This window comes from Lithobates pipiens, unplaced genomic scaffold, assembly GCF_037356315.1.
Source record: "Lithobates pipiens isolate NorthernLeopardFrog02 unplaced genomic scaffold, aLitPip1_a1.2 Scaffold_16, whole genome shotgun sequence".
Taxonomy (NCBI): domain Eukaryota; kingdom Metazoa; phylum Chordata; class Amphibia; order Anura; family Ranidae; genus Lithobates; species Lithobates pipiens.
The window spans coordinates 460,744,633-460,769,988 of NW_027507748.1; the positions used below are offsets into that span (position 1 = coordinate 460,744,633).

The following is a 25,356-nucleotide window of genomic DNA, read 5'->3' on the forward strand; positions in this document are numbered from 1 at the left end:
ACACATCCCCTAGCTGCATGAATAATCTGGGGAAGTGGAATGTTAGTGTTCCCAAATCTGCTAGTGCACCTAACAAAAAAAGCCAAGCTCCAGCTAACACTTACGCAGTTAAAGCAAATTTTTTTTTTCTTTTGGGATAAAGGTTTTACATAAATAAAAGCTGATCATTGCAAGCACCCCTGTCATTGATTGGGACAAAGGGGAGGGCTGTGTAGTGAATGTAAATGTTTTTTAAACTGACCCTCATACACCCCCTGAAACCCATCCATAGACCCCAGGCTAAGAATTCCTGACCTAAAAGAAGGCGTAAAAAAGCAGGCATAGCGTAAAGATCTTTGCAGCTGCAGGGGCTCTACAAGACCTGAAACAATCGGGCTTATTTCCCAGATGCAGATTAGGACACACTACATCAATAAGGTTTAAAAACAACCCCCTTTACCTGTAAATCTGAGTCAATGTCAGTAGACTGGGATGCCTCCCAAAAAAACAGTCTCCTCAGAGATAAACTGTTGAAACTCTGAATCGAAGTCCGAGATGGTGACAGGGGCCACAGGTTCAGTATGATTTACAGGCTCAGGAGGGTCACAGACAGTCTGCAGAAAATGGCACTGGAGCGTGCTTTTAACCTCTACAGGCAGAATGCTCCAGTAGCTGAGCACAAACAGTTAAAATGTCCAGAATGGACTTGAGGTCCCTGTAGACATGGGGGGAGGCCTCAGCCTCTCCCGATGGAGCCGAGGATGACCCTAGAATAGGTGTCCCAGGTTGTAAAGTTACAAGCGTTGGGTTCTTCTGGGGATACTGAGTAAATGACCCCAGAGTCATTAGGGAAGTATGGGCTGAGGTCATTTGTAGCAGCAGAATGTTTTTTTTCTGTGTCTTAGCAAAGATACATTGCTTCTATGTAGTAGTGATGCAACGAAGTCCAATATTGGGCAAGGCCTTAGATACTCACAAACCTTAGCAGCTGGTGCTAATGAGAGCTTCTGCCAGTCAGCCATAACTAGGTCACTGTAGGTAAGCAGTAGACTTATACTGGAGATCCACCTGATGCATCGGGTGATGTTACTTCCTCTAGTCCGAATGGTGGGAAAGAGCTTAGAGCACAGTACATAGTCAAGGCAGGAACCCTCCACGTTTTACTGCAGTAAAACCAGCAGTAGTGGGAAATTCCAAAAAGCAAAATTCCAAAACAGCAAGCTCCTGGTGCTTCAACCTGAATGACCTTGCAAAGTAAAAAATTAGAATACATTAGCCCTGACTCACAAAGTAAGTCTTGAGGGACAGGGCCACACCTGGTGCTGTGCCACAGGATTGATACTGGAAAGTGCTCAACAACAAAGTACACACTGGTTTGGCAAGTGCCACAATGCAAAGCCCAGTACCTGAAAAGGGTACACTGTCTACACTACAAGAGTGAGATGTACAAAGCTAAGCCTGTATGAATACAAACCTTTATCTCCATCAGAAATCAGATCCCTCTCTCCTTTCTGCACTATAGTTATATTGCCCATTGCCTGACTTAGCCTCAGTACGCTTCCATGCTGGTCACTGGCATCTACAGGTTCAGTGAGCTGAAAGAAAAATCAAATGTTGCCTTTTAATAGTGCCATAAAGAGGAACACTTGATCAGTTTTACAGATTCCATTCAATTAAAATTAATAGTTCACTAAAATTTTGAGCTATGCATTTTCTGATCCGAAATGAATTTCAAATTCTGGTACTAATTATACAGTGTTCCCATATAAAATGGTTTAAAAATCATATCAGACAGTAGTTTGGAGTAACATTGTGAAGAGCTGCGGGTCCTCAATAGAAGCCATTGTTTCTGACAAGACAAAAATAAAGAAGGCACCACTGAAGACTTGATTTTGTAAGTGAATGTTTTACGGGTGTTATCTGCAATTTGCCTTCATTCATTGCTTGAAGAGCCCCTCACCTAGTAAGTACAAACTTGTTTTGGTTAAGTAACACAATTATTTGTTAAGAATGAATAAGGATGACAGTCCCAAGCATATACACCTAAAATCCAGTTAGCAATGCTTCTATTACTACAATATACAAGTCAAGTGGAAGTTATGCCAAGCAGTTTTTTGCCATCTGCTGTGCTTGTGTCACCACAGAAAAGTGAACTTCACTGCACACCTTTGGTTTTAAAGAAATGGCTTATAATTTTCCTAAAGATTTTCAGAGATACATTGGGGGAGATTTACTAAAACTGGAGCACTCATAATCTGGAGCAGCTGTGCATGGTAGCGAATCAGCTTGTTCAATAAAGCTTTGACAATTTGTCTCCGTTCACATCGGGGCAATTTGACATGTCAAATTACCGGCAATAGCACCGTCCGAATCGGTGCGATGCCGACTTTGCGGCGTTGCACCGATTCTCAAAAGTAGTGCCTGCACTAGTTTTGGTGACTTCAGGGGCGATTTCAATAGGCATCTGTGCAGCAACCCACACAGATGAACTCACACGATTTCAAACCTGCCTTCAGTGTGAACCCAGGCTAAAACCTGAAAGCAAATTGATTTCTATGCACAGCTGCACCAGATTTTGCATGCTCTAGTTTTAGTAAAGCTCTCCCACAGTGTTTTATATCCATATAGAGCTAGTTGACACTGCCATTACTTTTCCTCCCAGACCTGAGCAGCAAAATGTTATATCAGTGCATACTTATGTTTACCATTGCTTCATACAGCCGGGTGAACTCCATGAAATTTGGAGTGAGCACAGCTCTCTGATAACCTTGTATGATAGATGGTTGCTGGGCAATAAGCCATAGTCCATCCTAAAGAGAGAGAAAATGCTTAGTACTGAACCACACAGACTAAATCATGAACCAGAATCACAGTAGGATACTTACTGCATCTATCACTAGAGGAATACCTTTCGTCTTTGCTTTTTCTATAATACCCTACAAGAAAAGGCAAATATTAATGACACAAGAATAGGTAATATAAAGAATTTACAAAAATGACAAACTATGTATATGGCTTACATTTAAAAAAAAAAATGTCTTAAGACAAGTTGTTTTTTTTTTAAAGTTGGGAAAAGTAAAAATTGTGAACAGTCAGGCTCTTTATTGCAGAAGAGACATACAATGTCTCTTCTGCAATAAAATACATTTGCCTGCCTGTTCACAATACCCTGTAGAATGTTCACCAAGCTGCAATGGCATCATCCTGAACCGGTCAATCAAGACTGACAAGGACCGATACCTGAAGGAAGCCATGTAAAAAAGGTGCTGACCCCGACGAGGGATCTCGTGTGTGTCAGACTTCCATCTTTCACATTTTCCACACCACTTAAAAAAATTATAATAATTTTAAAGCTGATTGGCTGCGCTCCAGTTCAGACAGTTTGTCTCAGACACCTTTTCTTTTTTCTTTATTAAAGAGGTTGCAAACCCTTGTTTTTTCACCTTAATGCACACCTGGCAGTCACTAGCCCCTACCCCCCGTTTTACTTACCTGACACCCTTCATCTCCTTGGCGGGGACACATCCCGCCTCTTGATTGGATAGATTGGTAGCAACGCAGCCATTGGCTCCCACTGCTGTCAATCAAATCCAATCATGCGTGTGCCGAGGGGTGGGATCAAGTCTGGCATTCATGTCTGTGGATGCAAGTGCTGGACTCAGGAGCGCGCTTCTCCTAGAGGGTTATCTGATGCAGGGAGGAGCCGTCGGGGGGGGGGGGGGCCCCAGAAGACAGTGTTTGGGGCAAAACGAGCTGCACAGTGGAAACCAGTATGAAAAAAAAAAAAAACAAAAAAAAAAAAACAATCCTTTACAATCACTTTAATTCCCACCCCCAATTGGGTTTTTATTTTAATAAGGGCTTTTAGGACCGATTCTGACAGGCACCAAATTCAATCATCTGTTAAAATAGGATTTATGATTGGACAATACAGAGAAAGTCTTTAGGCCCTGTTCACACTTGAGCAATAAGCAATTGCAGGCAAAATCAATTCTGCCCACAATTCCAAATTGCAGCCAAACATGCAATGCGCATTTGGGTGCCATTGATCCTGAACAGTGCGATTTTGCTGAGATTGTCGCACAAGCATTGCAACAAACTGCGTGTGTAAAATTGCCAATAAATGCAGCATATTCAAGTGAGTGGGCAGACCTATGTGGAAGTGTGAATCATGTTTTTTAAATCGCTAGCAAGAACCCTAAGTGAATACGTGAGTGGGGCCATAGAGAAAAGATAAGTGCACTTTTGAAAATAAAGTGATACAAAAACAAACATACCAAAAAAGAAAATTTGGGATGAAATTTATACTATTTAAAAAAAAGGTACCTAAAACCTGAAATCACTCTTAAAGCGGGATTGCACTGTGGAAAAAAATATTAAAAGCCAGCAGCTACAAATACTGCAGCTGCTGACTTTTAATAAATGGACACTCACCTGTCTCGGGTTCAGCGATGCCGGCAGCCAAGGCCGATCGATCGCTCGGCTCTCGGCTGCTGCTGTCACCATTCTAGGTGAGGGAATCAGGAAGTGAAGCGTTGCAGCTTCACTTCCCGGTTCCCTACTGCGCATGCGCAAGTCGCACAGCGCAATAGGAATTGTCCGCGCTGTCTCTGTGACCCGTGTGTGTCCCAGCAGACAGCGCGCAGGGGCAGGAAGAGGCATAGACTCCCGTGGGAGTCTATGCCCGGAAGTCGGTGTAAATACCTGTCTTTGACAGGTATCTGCACCCCCCTCCCCCCTGAAAGGTGCCAATTGTGACACCGGAGGGGGGGGGGAGGGTTCCGATCAGCGGAAGTTCCACTTTAGGGTGGAACCCCGCTTTAATGGTGTCTTGTATCCATGCCAGCCAACCTACTGCTCCTCGGAGCTGTACAAACCCCCCCCCCCCCCCAAAAAAAAAAAAAAAAAACACTAAGAACTTTTCACAGCGCAGCATTGCTTGCATAAACAGGATGTTGGTCCCTTAGGCATTTCAAGAGACTTTGTGCCTCTTACTTACACTATGTTCAGACTCATTACTTTCAAAGCCAGGAAAGCTATCCTCCTTAACTGGAAAAACATTGCTCCTCCAACTTTGCAACAAGTCTTTTGTCAAGTGAATTCAGACCTTCCTAAATACAAAATAATCTACAGAGGTTTGGCCCATCTCATAAAAATGTATTGGGATTTGGCAACCTTGGACTTGCTGGTTGATTAACTTTTCATTACCACAGAACATTAGTATAGTCTCTTTACTGTGTACCTGCAAATCCATGCCCATCTCCCCTTTTCCACCCCGTGCTCCTATTACTCCTTGGCATATATATGGGAGAGATCAGTGTATGAATGCATGAGTGATTGTTTGTGCAATGTTTCTTATATTCTTATTGTTTTAGACACTATCCAGATTAACTATAGATGCCTTGGCACAGCTGTTGCTGTGTCTGTTCTTTATGCAACCAAAAAAATAAACATCTTTAAAAAAAAAAAAAAAAAATTATATATATATATATATTTATTGATTAGCTTATTTTTGCTGGCAGTTTTGTTTTAAATTCAATAATAAAAAGGCAGGTACTTCCAGTCCATGAGTACTAAAAGCACCCGACGTATTTGCAGCTTCCATCTTCTTCTGTACCACCATCTTGTTTTTGGGAGCGGGCTGTCACTTACTTATTTTCAGAGCTGGCACCTGCACAAATTCAGAAGGCTAACAGCAGACTGCTGTGAGGCCTCCTGGGATGTGTATTGTATTTACGCAAGAAGCCTGAGGGTTACAAAATCCTTGCTTAGGTGAGAGTAATATGTGGGAGGGAGCACCACAGATGACAAGGAACCCGTGTTTCATGTTAGACTAGAGTGACTTACATACCATCACATCATAAAGAAAGTACTACAGTTTTCATCAGAAAGTACACTGTAACAGTAACTTAAAATCCAGCAATTAGAACATTCCTCCCCCCCCCCCCCACCCCTTCACACATTAAGAAAATATTTTTTGTGTGGGGGGTCTGTGAAGCCATAAGGAATCACAGCCGGATGCCTACAGTTAACTTGCTGGCGCTGTAACCTGAAGACCAGGGAGAAAAATGGTTTGGGTGAGGATGGGGCTGAACGTGTATGTTTTTTAAAAGTCATCAGCTACAATTTTTTTTAGCTGCTGACTTTTACATTGAAATTCTAGGATGTTTATGGGGCCAACTCAGCACAACATAACATTTATATTAGGTAGTTTGCCATAAGTGAATGATTTTTATGCCACAGGTCAGCGTGGTCTTATATGGGGCAATACCTTTGTTGTTTCCAGTATAGAATCGTGTCTTCCAAGGCCAGGCCCTATTACAAGTGTATGTAATCTTGGCAGCCAATTTTCAATTTCCTGTAAAGCATTTGGGTGATCCCTGTGTGAACAAAAGATTAAAGCTGAACTGAACTGAATTGAATTGCATGAATGGCAAAAAATAAAAGCAAGCAATGTATAGTCTTTTTAATGTTATTTTAGATATATGTAAAATACACATGAATAAATAATGTTAGCAATGTTATGTATAATTTGTAGTTCTACATATTTGCGCATTACAAGGCTATGCAAAGCTACACAGTGGTTGTAAATTGAGTGCTGTGCCCGGCTGCGCGTCTTCTTACCCCTCTTCCTATTCTCACAGGAGACTCCAGCAGCAGTGGAAGACTCCTGTTGCTATTTAAATCCTTATTAGCAGTTTTATCTCGAATGTATGGATCCACATTAAATAAAGGAATTATTTTCATTGGAGTGCGGCCATTCGGACTTTTTTGTTTTGCATACTGAGCCGCACCCCACATGAAGAGGGATGAGACAATTGGGAACAGACACCCCTCCTCTGTTGCCATTTAAAGCGGAGGTTCACACACCAAAAAAAGGGGGGAGGGGGGGTGCAAATACCTGTATAATACAGGTATTTTCACCCACTGCCAGGCATAGACTCCCGTGGAAATTTGACAGGCAGTAAGGAGGCATTCTGTTGCTGTTTCACTTCCTCTTTAAACCCCTTTTTTGAGGCATTGCATGCAGTTGTGGCACACCCCCATTCAGTTGAATGGGTAAGTGGTACTGCCCCTTAACCACTTCCCGACCAGCTCACGACGATGTACGTCGACAGAATGGCACGGGCAGGCATATTGGCGTACAGGTACGTCCAATATTCAATGCCGCCCTGCCATCGGGAGCGCGCCGCTGGTGGCGTGCTCCCGCGCTGGTCGGGACCCCCGTGAGTCCGGTCGCGGGACCCGCGGACTCGATCGCCGCGGGCATCCCCGCGATCGTGTCACGGAGCGGCCGAATGGAGGAAATGCCGTGTAAACAGCATTTCTCCATTCTGCCGAGCAACTAGTGACGCTGATCTCTGCTCCATGTGATTGGAGCAGAGATCAGTGTTCACTAAATGAAAGTCCAACCCCCCCACAGTTAGTAACACGCCCCTAGGAACACTTAACCCCTACACTGCCACCCACTGGTTAATCCCTTCACTGCCAGTGTCATTTACACAGGAATCACTGCATTTATATAGCAGTGATTACTGTATAAATGACAATGGTCCCAAAAATGTGTCAAAAATGTCCGATGGGTCCCCCAAAATGTCGCAGTCACAATAAAAATCGCTGATCGCCGCCATTACTAGTAAAAAAAAAAAAAAAAAATTATAAAAATTATTAATAAAAATGCTATAAAACTATCCCTATTTTGTAAACGCTATAACTTTTGCGCAAACCAATCAATCGCTTATTGCGTTTTTTTTTTCCAAAAATATGTAGAAGAATACGTATCGGCCTAAACTGAGGGAAAAAAATGTTTTTTTTATATATTTTTGGGGGATATTTATTATAACAAAAAGTAAAAAATAATGAGTTTTTGTCAAAATTGTCGCTCTATTTTTGTTTATAGCGCAAAAAATAAAAACCGCAGGGGTGATCAAATACCACCAAAAGAAAGCTCTATTTGTGGGAAAAAAAGGACGCCAATTTTGTTTGGGAGCCACGTCGCATGACCGCGCAATTGTCAGTTAAAGCGACGCAGTGCCGAATCGCAAAAAGTGGTCTGGTCTTTGACCAGCAAAATGGTCTGGTCTGCAAGTGGTTAAAGTGGTTCTGCACCAAAAAAAAAAAAAAAAAAAAAAAAAAATATTAAAAGCCAGCAGCTACTAATATTGCAGCTGCTGACTTTTAATAAAATCACACTTACCTGTCCCAGGGTCCAGCGATGTCGGCGGCAGATGACGAGCGATCGCTCGTCTCGCTGCTGCCCCCGCCGCCATCCTCTGTCAGGGAATCGGGAAGTGAAGCATCGTGGCTTCACTGCCCGGTTCCCTACTGCGCATGCGCGAGTCGCGCTGCGCGTCTCTTCTGGTCCCCCGCTGTGTCCTGGGAACTGTGTGTTTCCCAGAACACAACGGGGGCGGGGCGTCTGCGGCAGTCTGCCCGGAAGTGGGTGCAGAAACCTGGATTATCCAGGTAACTGCACCCCAATCCCCCCTGAAAGGTGCCGATTGTGGCACCGGAGGGGGGGAGGGATCAGATTAGCGGAACTTCCCCTTTAGGGTGAAGAACCGCTTTAAAAATGCCAGGGGTGGGGAAGATCGTTTTTGCCATAGCAATGCAAATGTGGACCTTTGAGGTTTAAAGAGGAAGTAAACCCTGATGGGTTTACTTCCTCTTTTTTTCCCTGCAAAGGTAAAGCATAATGGACTACTATGCATCGCATAGTAGCTCATTATGTGTCACTTACCTGACACAGGAGCCAGCGAAGTCCCCGCTGATCCCTGTAGTCCGCCGCATCCATGTTGCTGGTGGCGTCTCGCAGCTCCGACGAATCACAGCGGCGAAGCCGCGATGACGTCACTCCCGCGCATGCGCACGGGAGTCGCGTCTCGCAGCTCCGCCGCTGCCACTCGGCGAAGCCGCGATGACGTCACTCCCGCGCATGCGCACGGGAGTCGACAAATTAGGCAAAATCATGGATTTGCCGCATTTAGTGCGCCTGCGCGCCGCTGTCTACGGCGCATGCGCCGTAGACAGCGGTGCCCATTTTCGGGCAAATATCTCCTAAACCATATAGGTTTAGGAGATATTGCTTGGACCTACAGGTAAGCCTTAATCTAGGCTTACCTGTAGGTCCAAGTTGTTTGGAAGGGTTTACTTCCTCTTTAAAGTGATTGTAAAATCTTTCCCCCCCCCCCTCAATAAAAACAACATGTATAGTTTTGCACAGAGCAGCCCAGATACTCCTCTTCTCAGGTCCCTCTTCAGCTCTTCTGACTCCTCCCTCCCTTTGAGTGCCCCCACAGCAAGCTTTCTATGGGGGCACCCGAGCCCAGCTGCAGCTCCGTGTAACCATACAGACATGGTGCTGCGGTTTGGCCCCAACTCCTCTCTCCTCATTGGCTAACTGAATTTGATTGACAGCAGTGGGAGTCAGTGGCGCCACTGCTGTGTGTAAGCCAATGAGGAGGGGAGTCACAGATGGCCAAGGCAGTCATGGATATTGTGGGATAGAGATGGGTTCAGAGAGGGGCTGCTGCACACAGAAGGCTTTTATCTTAATGCATAGAATGCATTAGGGCTCCTTCACATGGGCGGTCTTGCTCAACGGACTCCGCTTTGCTCAGCGGGAGATCAATCCACCAATTCCCACTGAGCAGGCAGATGACAGGTCCATCTCGGATCACTGTGCATAGCTGGACCTGTCAGAGCCCTGCTCTCCTCTATGGGGAGAGCGGATGAAAATGGACCACCTGTCCGTTTTCCACCGTTCCTCCAGATGGATGGAATACAGGGCCTCCATCCGTCTGGATTTCACAGACAGGATCAGATAGTGGCGGATGTCACCGTTGGCATCTGCCGCTCCATAGAGGTGAAAGTGTCCGATCGGGGCCACCTGAAAAACTGACAGGCAGACCTGATAGGAAAGCCCTGTGAAAAGGGCCTTAAGATAAAGAACCTTCTGCCTTTACAAACCTGTTAAGGGGGGAGCGATTGGGAGGACATTAAAACATGGCTCTACTGCATGCCTTTAGTACCCCCCAAATGACCACATTTCTAACAAAGAAAATGCTTTTTAGTGCTCCTAAATGTTAGCAGATGTGAACATCTAGAGATGATGGCTTACATACAATAAAAATACAAACATGGTTTTCTAAAATCAGAAACTTACAGAACTGGATGTACAATCAGCTCTGGACTGTATGACTTAATGACAGTTGCTGCATCTTTGGTACAAAATACGTGCGACAAGTCGGCACCCTAAAGAAAACGAAGTTCAGATTAAAGTAAGCTTATGTCAAACTACTGTACAGATCAGGCATTCTAATTTTACATTGCCACAGTATTTCATCAGGAGGGGTCACTAAGAAATCCTCATGTTCAGAAGAGTCACATTAGCCATGTTTGTGTGGCTTTCAGCACAAACAACAAATGTGAATTAAAGTATGCAAGGCTGTGCTCCCAATCTCTAATACTGGCCACACAATGGATAAAGTCAGATGTAATGATTATTTGACTAACTGCCTGGTTTGGTCAACAACTAAACAAAACAACTAACTAAACTTTACATGTTTATTGCATACACCCATACACAAATAATTTGTGTATACTTTTTATGATCGCACCGGCGCATACCTGAGTACAACAGCACACAACCATTCAAGTCTATTAGGAGGCTGTAAACTACACCTGGGCTTCCATGGGGGAAGAAAACATGGCCGTGTGCCAGTGACCTTAGTGGTCCTGGTGGGGAAAAAAATAAATAGAAGCACATTTTACCAAGCTGATCTTTTCCTTTGCTGCTTCAATCTTCAAATCGAGTGCAAGATTGACTAAAAGGTTTGGGGCAACGATCCACTGTTTATGATCAGCCTTACCTCCAACCTATCGCTAATCCTCCATCTCGCCCTAAACAGTTAAACCAGCTCTAACCTGAACACCAACAAGCTAAAAAAGGTAAAAAAGTTAAATCACACAGAGAAATAAAGGAAAACAACCACATTGAAGCAATCATGGGTTTACCACTTTGAGTGCTGAAATGGCTGCAAAGTACGGAGCTCCAGTATATCTGTAACAGGAAAGGGATATTACTACCGGTTATTTCATTAATGTTATGTTGGTAGTGGGGGAAAAAAAAAAAAAAAAGGAAGCAGACTGAGAATTGTACTCACTCTTGACAGCCTCCTACAATTCCAATCTTCCCATCCTGGCCCTTGTGTTTCTTAGAAGCAAGTGGAGGGATAACATTTCTCACCAGCTGGAAAATATTTTCCATGTCTTTTGATGGGCGTGTGTGGCGCAAGGAGAAGGCTCTCTCCAGAACTAAAAATAAATAAATAAAATAAATAATACAATTCTCATATTATTAGTCATATTCCATAGTAATTTGGGTATAACTGCCAGCAAACTACTTAATACTTGCTGTGCACAAAAAAAAAAAAAAAAAAAAAAAAAGCTCTAGACTAAAAGCCTAAAGAAAACCCCCACACAATGTTTTCCCACTAGATTTTATAGAAACTAAAAAAAGTTAAATAGACATAATATTGTAGTCATGAACTTAAAATCCATTCTTTAAAAATGAGAAGTATATAAGCGTGCATGCTTGTAAAGACCTGATTGTATAGGTTTATGCACTTGACTAGCCAGTAATATCTAACCTGATTGACTAGCCCAATTCAAGGGACTAGGACTGGGTATTTAGGTAACTTTACAACCTAAAGTAGAAGTATACATTCCATCTTCATAGCTACAATCTTATTTGTCCAGTGGAAGAAGCGCTCTCCCTTCTTGGTGGCTAACCCCTTGGTAGAACACTGCAGACATTTTTCCCTACCCCCCCCCCCCCCCCCACTTTATAATTTTTTTCCCTAAGGTCGCTATGATCACCAGTGATAAGGAATCATAATGGAGAGCAGGAGTAGAACAATCTAGTTCCCCAAACTAGGCTTAGTTAAATAAATCCAAAATGTTGTCACGTCAACAATTTAGGGCTCCGGATCTGTCAAGTCCTGGCACCAGACAGGCAAGCATGTCTCAGATCTGCACAGGCTGGAAGAGAGGAAGACATCAGGAGGAGTTTATGCCTCCATAAAATGTGCCCGTCACTGTGCATGTATCATCACATAGGGAGATTAGAAAAATACCTTTCGATAGTATGAAAAAAAAAAATTTAAAAATATATATATTAAATAGAAAAAAATATTAATAAAATAAAAACCCAAAACACAAAAGCATACACCTACATACATAAAACTATCGCAAACCATACTAGGCATCATTGTAAATTTTAAGGCATTATGTTGAACTCTTGCAAGTGAACGGGAGCCTAGATATATTTGGTACTTACAAATTTGTTGTGTTTTTTGTTATATACACACACTTAATATAATTATATATATACACATACATACATACATACATACATACATACATACATACACACACACACATATACATACATACACACGTACCTGCAAATGTATACATCATTGTGTTTGTGTGTACAGAAACACATCTTTCACTGAAAAGAAACATTTCAGACAGCTAACCACTATGCTGAAATTAGTGCCATATACATCTTAATATCAGTATGTCAAGATTGTCTGACTGTGAATTCTAAAACTATAGCTGGCCATAGGCATGAGGCATGATATGAGATGACCAGCTGGTGGGTGCAACAATCTTGCACCCACCAGCGAATGGGAAAAGTCCAAATTGGATAGGGCTGTGAAAAATAGCCAGGGGGGATAAAAATCAAATACATTATTTGGAGTAGAGCTGCACAATTCTGGACAAAATGAGAATTGTGATATTTTTTTTTTTTTTTTTTGGTTCGAATAAAAGATCATGATTCTCGCAGCATAAAATCTAAAAAATTTAAAAAATAAAAATATGGGCCAACGTTACTGGTTAGTCTTTTCATTAAAGTGTCATTTTTTTCCAAAACATTGCATTTGAAAGGCTGTGGAAATAGTGCGACATAAAATATTGCAACAACCACCATTTTATTCTCTAGGGTCTCTAATAATAAAAAAAAAAAAATTATATTATAAATATTTATGTTTGGGGGTTCAAAGTAATTTTCTAGCAAAAAAAAAAAATAAAAATAAAAAGATTTTAACTTGAAAAAACAAAAACACTAAAACTTTTTATGACTTAAGTGGTTAAACTTTCCTCATTTACACACCAAAGTGTAATCCTTTGATGTAAAGGGCAAATTCTTACAATGTTTATACTTAGTTCCAATGCTAAAAAAATGTTGTGATACTTGGCAGACTGCCCAGTTTTTTTTTTCCCCCTTTTCTTTTGATGGCTGTTGGCTTCAGCAGAGCAGAGAGAATTATCTGCATAGAAAGAATCATTAAATACTTTGTCAAGATCGCAAGGGGGGAAAAATAAAATAAAAAAAATGTGATTTTTATTTTTTTACGATGAAGATTCTTAATGATTAATCGTGCAGCTCTAATTTGGAACAAAAAGAAAACAATACTTTTCTATTTAAGATGCATTATTAATATATTCAGCATGAAATGGAGCTTAGTTATGTACATTTTGCAATATTTACATTTTTAGTAAACTCATTCAATGAATCTAAGCTCCGGAAGCTGAGAAAACATGCACTGCATTGATGCATCCACACAATTTCACAGTAACCATGAGATTAATACAAAGTTCAGGAATATTCCTTTACCCCATGGTTCTGCAAATCTATGTAAACTACAAACTGTATGATGGAAGATAAATGCATCTGCACCAGGCTCTAAATGTGAGGAGTAAGGGCAAGCAGTAAACATGAAAGTATAACCTAAGTGACTTATAAACCTTGTGCTCATTCTCCACATAGCTTGAAGTGCTTTATTCTGCCCTTGAGAAGCAAAATGGCAGCAGGCCGTAAGAGAGACCAAGTTTGGGAATATTTTAATGAAATTCCTCTACCTATGGGTAAAGCAGGTATGTGTGCAAAATGCAACACATATGCAAGGCCTGGTGGCCCCAATCAAACATCACGAGAAGACGTGTTGTGATGAAAGTACCGTGTTTGAAGTTTTTTTTTTTTTTTTTTTTTTTTTATGTGGACCCAGCTGATATATTCAGTTTAAGTTCTTTTGTTTGTTTTTCCAAAGATATTTTGTTTACTAACTATTGATGTTTAACCACTTAAGTCCTGTACCATTTTCCGGCAAAAGGACCAAGCCCCTTTTTGCGTTTCGGCACTGCGTCACTTTAACTGACAATTGCACGGTTGTGCATAGGGGCTACCAAACAAAATTTATGTACTTTTTTTTCCCCACAAATAGAGCTTTCTTTTGGTGGTATTTGATCACCTCTGCGGTTTTTATTTTTTGTGCTAGAAACAAAAAAAGAATGACAATTTTGAAAAAATAAAATAAATAAATATCCCCCAAAAATATATATAAAAAATTTTTTTTGCCCTCAGTTTAGGCCGATACGTATTCTTCTACATATTTTTGGTTAAAAAATAAATAAAATCGCAATAAGGGTTTATTCATTGGTTTGCACAAAAATTAAAGCGTCTACAAAATAGGGGATAGTTTTATTTTTATTTTATTTTTTTACTAGTAATGGCGGCAATCAATGATTTTTAATGCGACTGCGACATTATGGCGGACATGTCGGACAATTTTGACACATTTTTGGGACCATTGGCATTAATACAGCAATCAGTGTAATTAAAAATGCACTGATTACTGTAATGATGTCACTGGTAGTGAAAGGGTTAACCACTAGGGGGCAGTGTATGGGTTAAGTGTGTGTTTTTTTTAACTCTAGGGGGGCGTGGCTTGGCGTCTGACCTCACTGATTGTCTTTCCCTATAACAGGGAGCAGACAGACAATCAGTGACAGCCTCAGCAGGAAGCACAGGGAGAGGTTTGTTTACACTTACCTCTCCTCGTTCTTCAGCTCTGAGCCGATCACAGGACACCGGCGGTGATCGGGTCCACGGGTCCCGTGGCCCCGGAGCTCAGGACCAGGTCGCGAGTGCGCCCGCGACCCACGGCTGGTTACTTAAAGGGCAACGTACAGGTACGTGCTTGTGCCCACCCCTGCCATTCTGCCGACGTACATCGGCGTGAGGCGGTCCTTAAACGGTTAAGCAAATACAAAAATAGGTAATATAACATTATTGTTTTAATTAAATAAAATTATTTGAGTAGTTCAACTATGTGTGATCAACCTATTAACCTAAAATCAGTTCTGATATGTTGTTTTACTAACCTGACAGCTTATTATTCTAAATAGGAAACCTTAATTTTGTTTGCGAATATTAAAGATTCTCAGCAAGAATAAGTCCTTACACTAAAGCCGTTTCACACTGGGGCAGGAGCGGCGTCGCGGTAAAGCGCCGATATTTTTAGCGGGACTTTACCATAGTTTTAGCGGCAGTATGCGGGCGCTAGCGGGGCGGTTTTAACCCCTGCTAGCGGCCAAAAAAGGATTAAAACCGCCCGCAAAGCGCCGCTTTGCTGGCGGTATAGCCACGCTGCCCCATTGATTTCAATGGGTAGGAGCGGTGAATACACTGCTCCCTTCACGGCTCCAAAGATGCGGCTAGTAGGACTTTTTTCACCATCCTGCCAGCGCACCGCTCCAGTGTGAAAGCCCGCCGGCTTTCACACTGGAGTAAAAGGGGCTGTTTTTTTTCAGGCGCTATTTTTAGTGCTGTAGCGCTCGAAAACCACCTCGGTGTGAAAGGGGCCTTAAAGAGCACCTGTCATTTTAGATCCATCATGGCAGTGTCCGTTAATGGGCATTCACTCAACTGCTGCCGCCATGTCCCTCACCATGTTGAGTCACTGCCGCATCACCAGCCATTCTATTAAAGTGAATCCGTGAGTCAACAGCAGGTCAGAGGAGGAGCTGCTGCGGGACAGAAATGACAGTTGCTCTTTAAAAATTATGATTTAAATCAAGCCTTTTTACTAGTGATTTAGTGTCGTGGTTAAATCCACCCTGAAACTGTACATTTGCTGTCCCCTCAAAATAACTCACACAGCCATTAATGTCTAAACCACCGACAACAAAAGTGAGTACACCCCTAAGTGATAATGTCAAAATTGGGCCCAATTAGCCATTACAAGGTCTCAGGTGTGAATGGTGAGCAGGTGTGTTAAATGTGGTGTTATCCATCTCACTCTCTCATACTGGTCACTGGAAGTTCAACATGGCACCTCATGGCAAAGGATCTGAAAAAAAAGAATTGTTGCTCTACATAAAGAATATTGTTGCTCTAGAACAAGGGTGCCCAACCAGTGGCCCGGGGACCACATATGGCCCGCGGAGCCTTCTGATGTGGCCCGCGACCTCCTGCTCTAGGATGGAGAGTAGGCAAGGCCAGATTGCAGGTTGCCCATCCGCCATGCCAGAGCGACAGTGCTGTGAATGAAGCCAGTGGTAGAGAAAGTAAGCAGCTGCGGAGCAGAGCTGCATAAGCCAATGCTTTCTTTAAGGCACCGGCTCCTGTCATTGGTGATACCAAATGCACTCTGCCTGGGACAGCAAGTTGATTACTAAAATCAGTGTATAAATGGACTTATCTGTTCTGCAGTGGTTACTGGGCTGCTTTCAAACTGATCCACTGGTGTAGTGCACCTTACTTGCACTGAGCCATAGACTTCTGGTTTTACCTGTGGGTTTGGTGCACTTTCAGAAAGTGCATCACACCTGCAGGGTATAATAGAATTCTATGGCAAACTACAGCTAACCTGCAAGAAAGCCACAGGCGCATTGTACAGACCATCAGTGTAAAAGTAGCCTTAGGCCCCTTTAACATGATCTGTCTGACCCTGTCTGTATGGAGCGGCAGATGTAAACAGACTTGTGTCCATTTACACCTGCCTATTTCCAATCTGATCTGCTAAAAAAAAAAAACAAGTGGATCTGTCCCCTTCCATTTCATCAGATGAGAGGGTCCATAGAGTATACACAGAGTGGACGTCGGACCTATCATCTGCTCATTGTGGCCCCCGACTGTTTACCAAGTCGCTTAAGTGGCCCTCGCTCTTCAAAAAGGTTGAGCACCTCTGCTCTAGAAGAAGATAAATATTGTATATCTATAAAATTGTTGCTCTATAGAGAAGATTGCCAAGACCCTAAAACTGAGCTGCAGCATGGTGGCCAAAACCACACAGTGGTTTAACAGGACAGGTTCCACTCAGAACAGGCCTCGCCATGGCCAAACAACGAAGTTGAGTGCATGTGCTCCACATCATATCCAGAGGTTGTCTTCGGGAAATAGACATGCGAGTGCTGCCAGCATTACTGCAGAGGTTGAAGGGGTTGGGGGGGGGGGGGGGGGGGGGTCAGCATGTCAGTGCTCAGACCATACGCCGCATACTGCATCAAATTGGTCTGCATGGCTGTCGTCCCAAAAGAAAGCCTCTTCTAAAGATGATGCACAAGAAAGCACATGGATTACTGGAACCATGTCCTGTGGTCTGATGAGACCCAGATAAAAACTTATTTGGTTCAGATGGTTTCAAGCGTGTGTGGCAGCAACCAGGTGAGGATTACAAAGACAAGTGTGTCCTGCCTACAGTCAAGCATGGTGGTGGGAGTGTCCTGGCTTGGGGCTGCATGAGTGCTGCCAGCACGACTGGGGAGCTACAGTTCATGAGAACCATGAATGCCAACATGTACTGTGACATACTGAAGCAGAACAAGATCCCCTTCCTTCAGAGACTGGGACGCAGTGCTGTATTCCAACATGATAACGACCCCAAAACACAACACCCAAGACGACCACTGCCTTGCTAAAGAAGCTGAGGGTAAAGCTGATGGACTGGCCAAGCATGTCTCCAGACCTAAACCCTATTGAGCATCTGCAGGGCATCCTCAAAACAGAAGGTGGAGGAGTGCAAGGTCTCCAACATCCACTAGTTCCATGATGTCGTCATGGAGGAGTGGAAGGGGACTCCAGTGGCAACCTGTGAAGCTCTGGTGAACTCCATGCACAAGAGGGGGCGGTGCTGGAATATAATAGTGGCCACACAAAATATTGACACTTTGGGTCCAATTTGGACATTTTCACTTAGGGGTGTACTCACGTTTGTTGCCAGCAGTTTAGACATTAATGGCTGTGTGTTGAGTTATTTTGAGGGGACAGAAAATGTACGCCGTTACACAAGCTGTACACTCACTACTTTACATTGAAGAAAAGTGTAATTTCTTCAGTGTTGTCACATGAAAAGATATAAAATATTTACAAAAATTTGAGGGGTGTACTCACTTTTGTGAGATAATGTAACTACACACTATTCTTCCCTCAAGATAAAGCAGCATACCCACATTTCTTATTCCATTCACATCCCACCTTTCTCATTTAACTCACAAACATGTACATCAAAGCAAGCAAGTTCACATAACGCCTAGCTGATGGAGATAAAGCGATCCGTTTTTTTTACCCTAGCCATGCAAATTTCAAATTCCAGAAGCTAAGTAGGCAGCAGAGGTGAGTCTTAACCTCCTGACCATAGCAGAAGTTTGCCTTCTGTACAACATGGACCTAGGATCCAAAGTGCCTCTGCTGGGATTGATTTAAAGTGGAACCAAACCCAAATAAAACCATCAATTTAACAGTTTAATTTATAATAGATATATATAGATATATATATATATATATATATATATATATATATATATATATATATATCTCATCTTACATTCCCGGAACGTGCCAGGAATGCAACTGTCACATTGGTTGTGTCCTCAACCAAACTGGAAAACCATCAAATGGCTGGTCTCAATTGATCACATGTGCAACACTATGGCAGTTGAAGATCAGAGTCCAAGATGGCAGCTTCCTCGAATGATAAGGACAGGAAGGTTAGTTCCACTTTAAAGATTACCAAAATCAGGATGCCCAACCTTAAACTTAACATAACCTTTGTATCAGGTTTCACCACAACAAAGGATTTGGGTCACAGAAGTCCAATAATTTTTCTCACACCGTGTCTCAAGGAAGGGAACTATGGGTAGTGTGCATCAGAATAGGTTATTCTCAAAACATTGTCCTTTTATTATAGTCCACAAAATGTATTTTATACGAGCAATATACAAAAGTGGACATTACACATCTGCTTTTACAAGGGGACTTGGACATCTTATACCTATAGGAGAAGAATAAGATGCTGTAGTATTAAAGTGCATTGTATCCCCAAACGTTCTGATATCTCCTCTGCGGGGGCTGATAACATTGGCGGGCGTAGTCATCTGAGATGTGGCAGAGGAGATGCCATTAAGCATTTGTCCTAACATCTGCAACATTTGGATCTCACGGTTGTGCTCAGCGTCTCTCCTTTTCTCCTCTATTTGCAGTCTCTGTTCCTCATATTTGTAGAACTTCTCTTCAGCATCCACGCTTTGCTGAAGGAAGCGCTCCATCATTTTGTCCAAAGTTGGGTTTGAGTGATGTTTTTTGGACTTTTTAAGCTGAGGTACCTGAGGTGGATTTGAATTGGCATGAATAGTCTTATAACCTGAGAGGGCAAAAAAAGGGAAATTATTTTCTCACAATACATGTACGATTAATTCTAAAAACAAAAACAGATCAAAAGTTTAAGATACAATAGTAATTACTATAATAAAAATAATATATTTCCTGAATAATATGAAATAAATTATATATATATATATATATATATATATATATATATATATATATATATATATATATATATATATATATATATATATATATATATTTTTTGTTTTGATAGATAGAAGGAAGGAAGGGAGAAGAGGTTACTCTGCAACTCCTTTTCACAGTCTTTCAGGACAACCACTGGAGAGAGGGCTCTTTTTACCAAAGACAAAAGCCAAGATACAAGTAACAGTACAATTTCAATTAAACAGAGAGAGGAAGAAGAGCTGAATCCTACGGGGCCTTCATTTAATAAGTGGGGATTCAACTGCCCACGACAAAATTTCAAGCATACATAGTCTGTTCCACATGGAAGAATCGATCACTAAATCTCTTTAACAGTGAATAGAATTCTCTTACTCCAGTTTTAGAATTCTAGATAAGCCAAAACGTGTTTTCTAATTAGCATATCATGGAAAGTATTTTCTTTTTCACTGAAAGAATTGTGAAAAAATAAAAAATAAAAAAAATCTATGAATATTTCAAGACAGCTTTGGAAGGAACCTGTGGCTTTTGAACAACCCATTTTACCAGGAAAAATAGTCAAGAACGTATCCTTAAAGCTTATCTCTAGGTTTCATTTAACTTTCTCTCTGCTGCCTAATTATCAGCACTAGTCACTTCCAACAAGTTTTCCCGACACCAAGAGCTAAAAAAAAAAAAAATAATAATTTATGAGACAGCAGAGCAATCTCCAGCACACAGCCTCTGATTGATAGCCTCAGCTCTGTTACAGTGTGCTGTTTGAAGAAAATAGGGAGGTGGGGGGGGGGGGGGGGTGTCTTGTCCTTTCAATCAGCTCTTGTACAGTATACAACTGCAGCTCCTCATCCCTACTTTGCGAGTCTGTAAAAGTTCCTTTTCAGCTCTGAGTTTTATAAGGATTTACAAGGCAAATTGCTGCAGGTACAACTGATGTCGGAAGATTTTATCTCTGTGTATCACCCAAAGACACTTCACTGGGTGTAGGTAAGGGTTTACAGCCACTTTAATGAAACATGGAGATCAGCTTTAACCTCAATCCTCAAATTACATCTGACAAATTAACATGGATCTTCTCACTCAAAACAAACTTCCCTCCTCTCCACACCACTATGCAAATCAAATAGCACTCTTTTTTGTTTATTTTATTGTACAGTGCTTGCCGCCCCGCATGCACATCACCCACCTAGGCATATGATGTACACTGTACTCTCTGTGCATAATTTCCCATTCACAGAAGGAGGGGAGCAGGCTTAGCAGTGCATCAATGGGAGACCAGCAGGCTGAGTGCAGAAGAGTCAGCAGCCTTCTAATGACATCACAAGAACATGGTGGTGTGGAACCTGATTGGTGGCAGAAGAGAAGAGGATTCTGTAGGACAACGCTAAATCCACTGGGTGGGCAAATGTCTGAAACTTTGCAGAACCCACAAGCCAGTAAGTAGGGGTTAAAAACAAATAAAAAATAAACGGAGAGGATGAAGATCCGCTTTAGGCAGTGTCTCAGTATAATTAGCTTCTAGTTTACCCTGTGGTGCTTAGTGAGAGACAAGGGATCAGCTGGATCAGTTAACACTTCATCCTCTGCACCCCCACACCATTTAGAATTATCTGAATTTGAATCCTGCTACTTATTAGTGGTAGTAGCAGCAGCAGGTACAGCTGAATAGGAGTGCTTGGGGTCCGAATTACGGGGAAATGTGAAATAAAACCCTAAAAACATGTAAAAGGTTTGTTTAATCCACAATCAAACCACTTTTACCTCCAATAGATAGAAGATTGTTTAACAATAAACACTTTTAGGGCAATTTATCAACACTGGAGAAGCTGTGCATTGCAACCAATCAGCTTCTGTCTGCTCCAGATGCAAGAAATGTGTGTTCCAGGCATTCATCCCAAAGCACAAAAATTTTATTTTTATTTTTTAATTCAGACTTTTCTTTATTTTTATCTTACTACACTAAACCTTAGTGGCATTCTGTGCACTGTCCAGCTGCAGCAGCTTTTCAGCCTCTCAAAGTTTAGCAGACGGCTGGTGTTCTGTCAAAATAGCAAATTCATCAAGATCTCCAATCACGTCACTTCTGGTTACTGTAAAGCATCAGTAATTGGAGATTTAGACGAATTGCTGTTTTGACACATCTCCAGCAAGGGTATACACTCCTGTATAGGAAGAGTTTGCTGTTTTGACAGAACAGCGGCTAAGGAGGAAAAAGTTGTCACCGCCTTGAGGGCAGCCATGTTGTTGGTTCGTATCGGGCGGACTAAATGTCCATTCATAACATTGTGTATTGGAGTGTATACGCTTGCTGGTGTTGGATCAAGACAGCAATTTGTCTAAATCTCCAATTACTGATGCTTTACAATAACAGGAAGCGACATGATTGGAGAGCTCCATTTATTGGCTATTTTGACAGAATACTGGCAGAGGAGGTTGACAGTTCATCTGTGCTTTCTGTCCGCACCTAGACGCTAGAACCTCAAGCGCTGAGGAGAACGTGTGTGCATGAGATCTGAAAAGTATCTATATAACAGCCTTTTATGCCCATATTATGAAGGCCATGTACTACTGCTGGAAGTGTCATAGTTTAATGGACTACTCACTCAGCAGGCCTTGGACTCCACAGGCTAAACATGTTCATTCTAGAACAGAATCTACTTCCAGTGGCATGCGACATCACTTCTAGGCCAAATGTCCCACCAGTCATTGGGTTGTGGCATCTAATATCCCTCATTTACTTCTGGAGAAGAAATTGAATCCCAATACCAAGACATACATGCCATTCAAAATGGAGATGTAGCCTAAAAGGAGAAAACATGCTTTTGAAGCACTAGTCTGACGGCTGCCCAGGAAACCCAAAATTAGCAGGACCCAGGGAGGTAGAGGTTGCTGTAATAATACTACATGGACACAAGAACTGAAGCCACTGTCTCTGCCAGGAGAAGAATTCATCTATCCAATGGTTGTCTTGTAAAAACAGGAAAAGAAAAACTAAATGGGATCAGTAAACACACCTCTGCTTTAAGAAAACAGTTCAGGAATTATTTGTCTAAGTAAAATTCTTGGAATTTCAGCTTAGTAATAATTCAGCACTTTTAAATAAAATATATGGATTTACATTGAACTTCATGGAAGGTATAGGATCAATAAGGATGACAGGAAACACACAATTATTACAGAGCCAATATAGATATTCAAACAACAAAACATATCTGGGAAATAAAAAGAGGATGACATTTTGAAGAGATAATATTCTGCATGAAGATGTTTTTTACATTGACTTTTGTATGGGGCAAAATAAAAATACATGAACAAAATGATCATGTACACAAGCCTTAGGATGGCTTTACAGTGATCCGCTGTGCTTTGGCCTGTGCCATTTGTGCAGGTTAGCTGCATTTTCCTAAAAAGACTTCTATTATGTCCCTGAACCAAAAAAAATAAAAAATAATCTTGCAAAAAGACTTACTGTACTTTCAGAAAGAGCACCAAAACTGCAGGACATAATAGAAGTCTATGGGAAAGTACAGGTACAATGCGCTGCACCCATGCAGTGAGCAAATCATATTGGATCACACTGGGGGCGATTTACTAAACCTGAGGCACAGAGTCTGGTGCAGCGTTGCATGGTAGCCAATCAGCTTCTAAATTCAGATTGCTCAATTAAGCTTTGACAATAAAACCTGGAAGCTGATTGGGTACTATGCACTATGCACAGCTGCACCAGATTCTGCGCTCCAGTTTTAGTAAATCCCCCCCTTCTTGTTACTGTAACACACTCTTTGCATTTAGCACACTGATGAAAAGCTTATTAAGAATGGTGTGATGGCTCACCTCAATGTACAAAAGAAGTGGCCCTGCACCTTTGCTTTTTCTCCATACACTGCACCACAGCGTATAGATCAGGGATATAGAATTAGTGGAATTCCAGCTATTGCAGGACTACAAGTTCCATGAGGCATAGCAAGACTGACAGCCACAAGCATAACACCCAGAGACAGAGGCATGATGGGACTAGTTTTGAAACAGCTGGAGGTCTGCTGAATGCATATCCCTAGTATAGATGGTTGATATTTGCACTGAGCTGCTAGGCCATACATGGAGTGTATTTTAGAACACCACAAGGGTGTGAATGAGCTCTTAGTGTCTTCAGTGGATTTAAAGGGGGCAACTCTTCACATGTATGTCAGCGATAGGTATTGAAGGAGGCATGCTCAGACCATAGCGCTTGTCATACACCAGTATAGTTATGTTTTAGGAACGTTTGTTCAATTTTCTAATCATTAGTGGGGTCATATCCCCCCACTGACTTCTGTGACAAAAGAACAGGAATGAAAATCTACTGGTGTATGGCCTGCCTAGGTGTGCACAGGACAATCTCAGACCAATACAGATGGAGATCTGTACGATAATGGATGGAATTGCAGCATTGGTCTGTGTTATGACACATACATGACAAGAGCTGCTTTGCGTCCAATCGTGGTGTATATAGTGAAAGGTGCAGCGGATGGGCCGATCACTGTCCTTGTGTTGGGGGGTGAATTGTATGTCGTATGATTATTAGGGTCTCACCTTCCCCGGGGTGCAGAGGGATGGCAAAGCCCCCTCCATCCTCCACTTTGATGGGGTGCTCGGATCCCTCCCCGGAGTCCTCGGTGAAGTTGTCCTGGGATGACTCGGGTCCCCCCTCCTCGTCCTCCAGGTCCTCGTCCTCCTCCTCCCGGGACTCTACCTTCGTACATGGGGGATCAGGCTGGAGGAGGATGGCTGCACAGTTCTGCTCCATAGCGCTGCAGGCCGGGCCGGCCCTCGTACTGAGGATCCGATCCATCTCATCGTAATAGCGGCAGATCTTCCGAGCGTGCCCGTTCTTGGTGAAGCCCTCCCGGGCCTGGTAGTACTGGCGCTTGAGGCCCTTGATGCGGATGCGGCACTGCTCGGGGGTCCGCTCGAAGCCCAGCTCATTGAGGCGGCCGGCCACGTCCCGGTACACATGGCTGTTACGGAAATTGCCATCCAGAGCCGACTGCACGTCCGCCTCCCCCCAGATGTCCAGCAAGGCTCGGGTCTCCATGTCCGACCATAGGAAGCCCCGAGTGTTGGAGATCAGACGCCGCATACACACCGACATGGTGGGCCCAACTCACTCACTGCAAGCTCACTGTACGGCACTCGTACATGGCCCCCGCCATGCTGTCACCCTGCCCTTTGTCAATAAAGCTTCGTCCCATCAAACCACCAACACATACACGAGTAAACAAACACATCACGAGGGCGTGACGTCATGACACCGGACACACTTCATAATTTCCCTTATTATACAGCGATCCTTATTCTCCGATACCGACTCCTCTCCTCCCATGTATGTATATATATATATATATATATATATATATATATATATATATATATATATATATATATATATATATATATATATATATATATATATATATATATATATATATATATATATTACACACCGACTCCTCCCCTATCTGCATGTGTACTCGTACATTACACACCGACTCCTCCCCTACCATACATGTGCACTCATACACTACATACTGACTCCTCCCCTACATGTGTACTCATACACTACATACTGACTCCTCCCCTACATGTGTACTCATGCATTACATACCGACTCCTCCCCTACCATACATGTGCACTCATACACTACATACCGACTCCTCCCCTACCCTGCATGTGTACTCATACACTACATACTGACTCCTCCC

The 25,356-nt window shown here is 42.4% G+C and overlaps 1 protein-coding gene across 5 annotated transcripts in view; it reads right to left on the minus strand.

The window, feature by feature from the left end:
* Positions 1–25,356, minus strand: part of NAXD (NAD(P)HX dehydratase) — a 46,950-nt gene that overhangs the window by 10,443 nt on the left and 11,151 nt on the right. For 2 of the 5 annotated variants that reach the window (XM_077482891.1, XM_077482890.1), the window contains exons 2-9: positions 19,101–19,469; positions 11,145–11,295; positions 10,996–11,041; positions 10,145–10,233; positions 6,251–6,359; positions 2,865–2,915; positions 2,685–2,789; positions 1,454–1,574 (exon numbers count right to left, since the gene is read on the minus strand). In XM_077482891.1, coding sequence (XP_077339017.1) covers positions 1,454–1,574; positions 2,685–2,789; positions 2,865–2,915; positions 6,251–6,359; positions 10,145–10,233; positions 10,996–11,041; positions 11,145–11,295; positions 19,101–19,469 — 1,041 coding nt within the window. Of the gene's footprint in view, positions 1–1,453; positions 1,575–2,684; positions 2,790–2,864; positions 2,916–6,250; positions 6,360–10,144; positions 10,234–10,995; positions 11,042–11,144; positions 11,296–19,100; positions 19,470–24,187; positions 24,976–25,356 lie in introns of those variants that run through there. The other 3 variants (XM_077482893.1, XM_077482892.1, XM_077482889.1) reach the window with 2 other exon arrangements.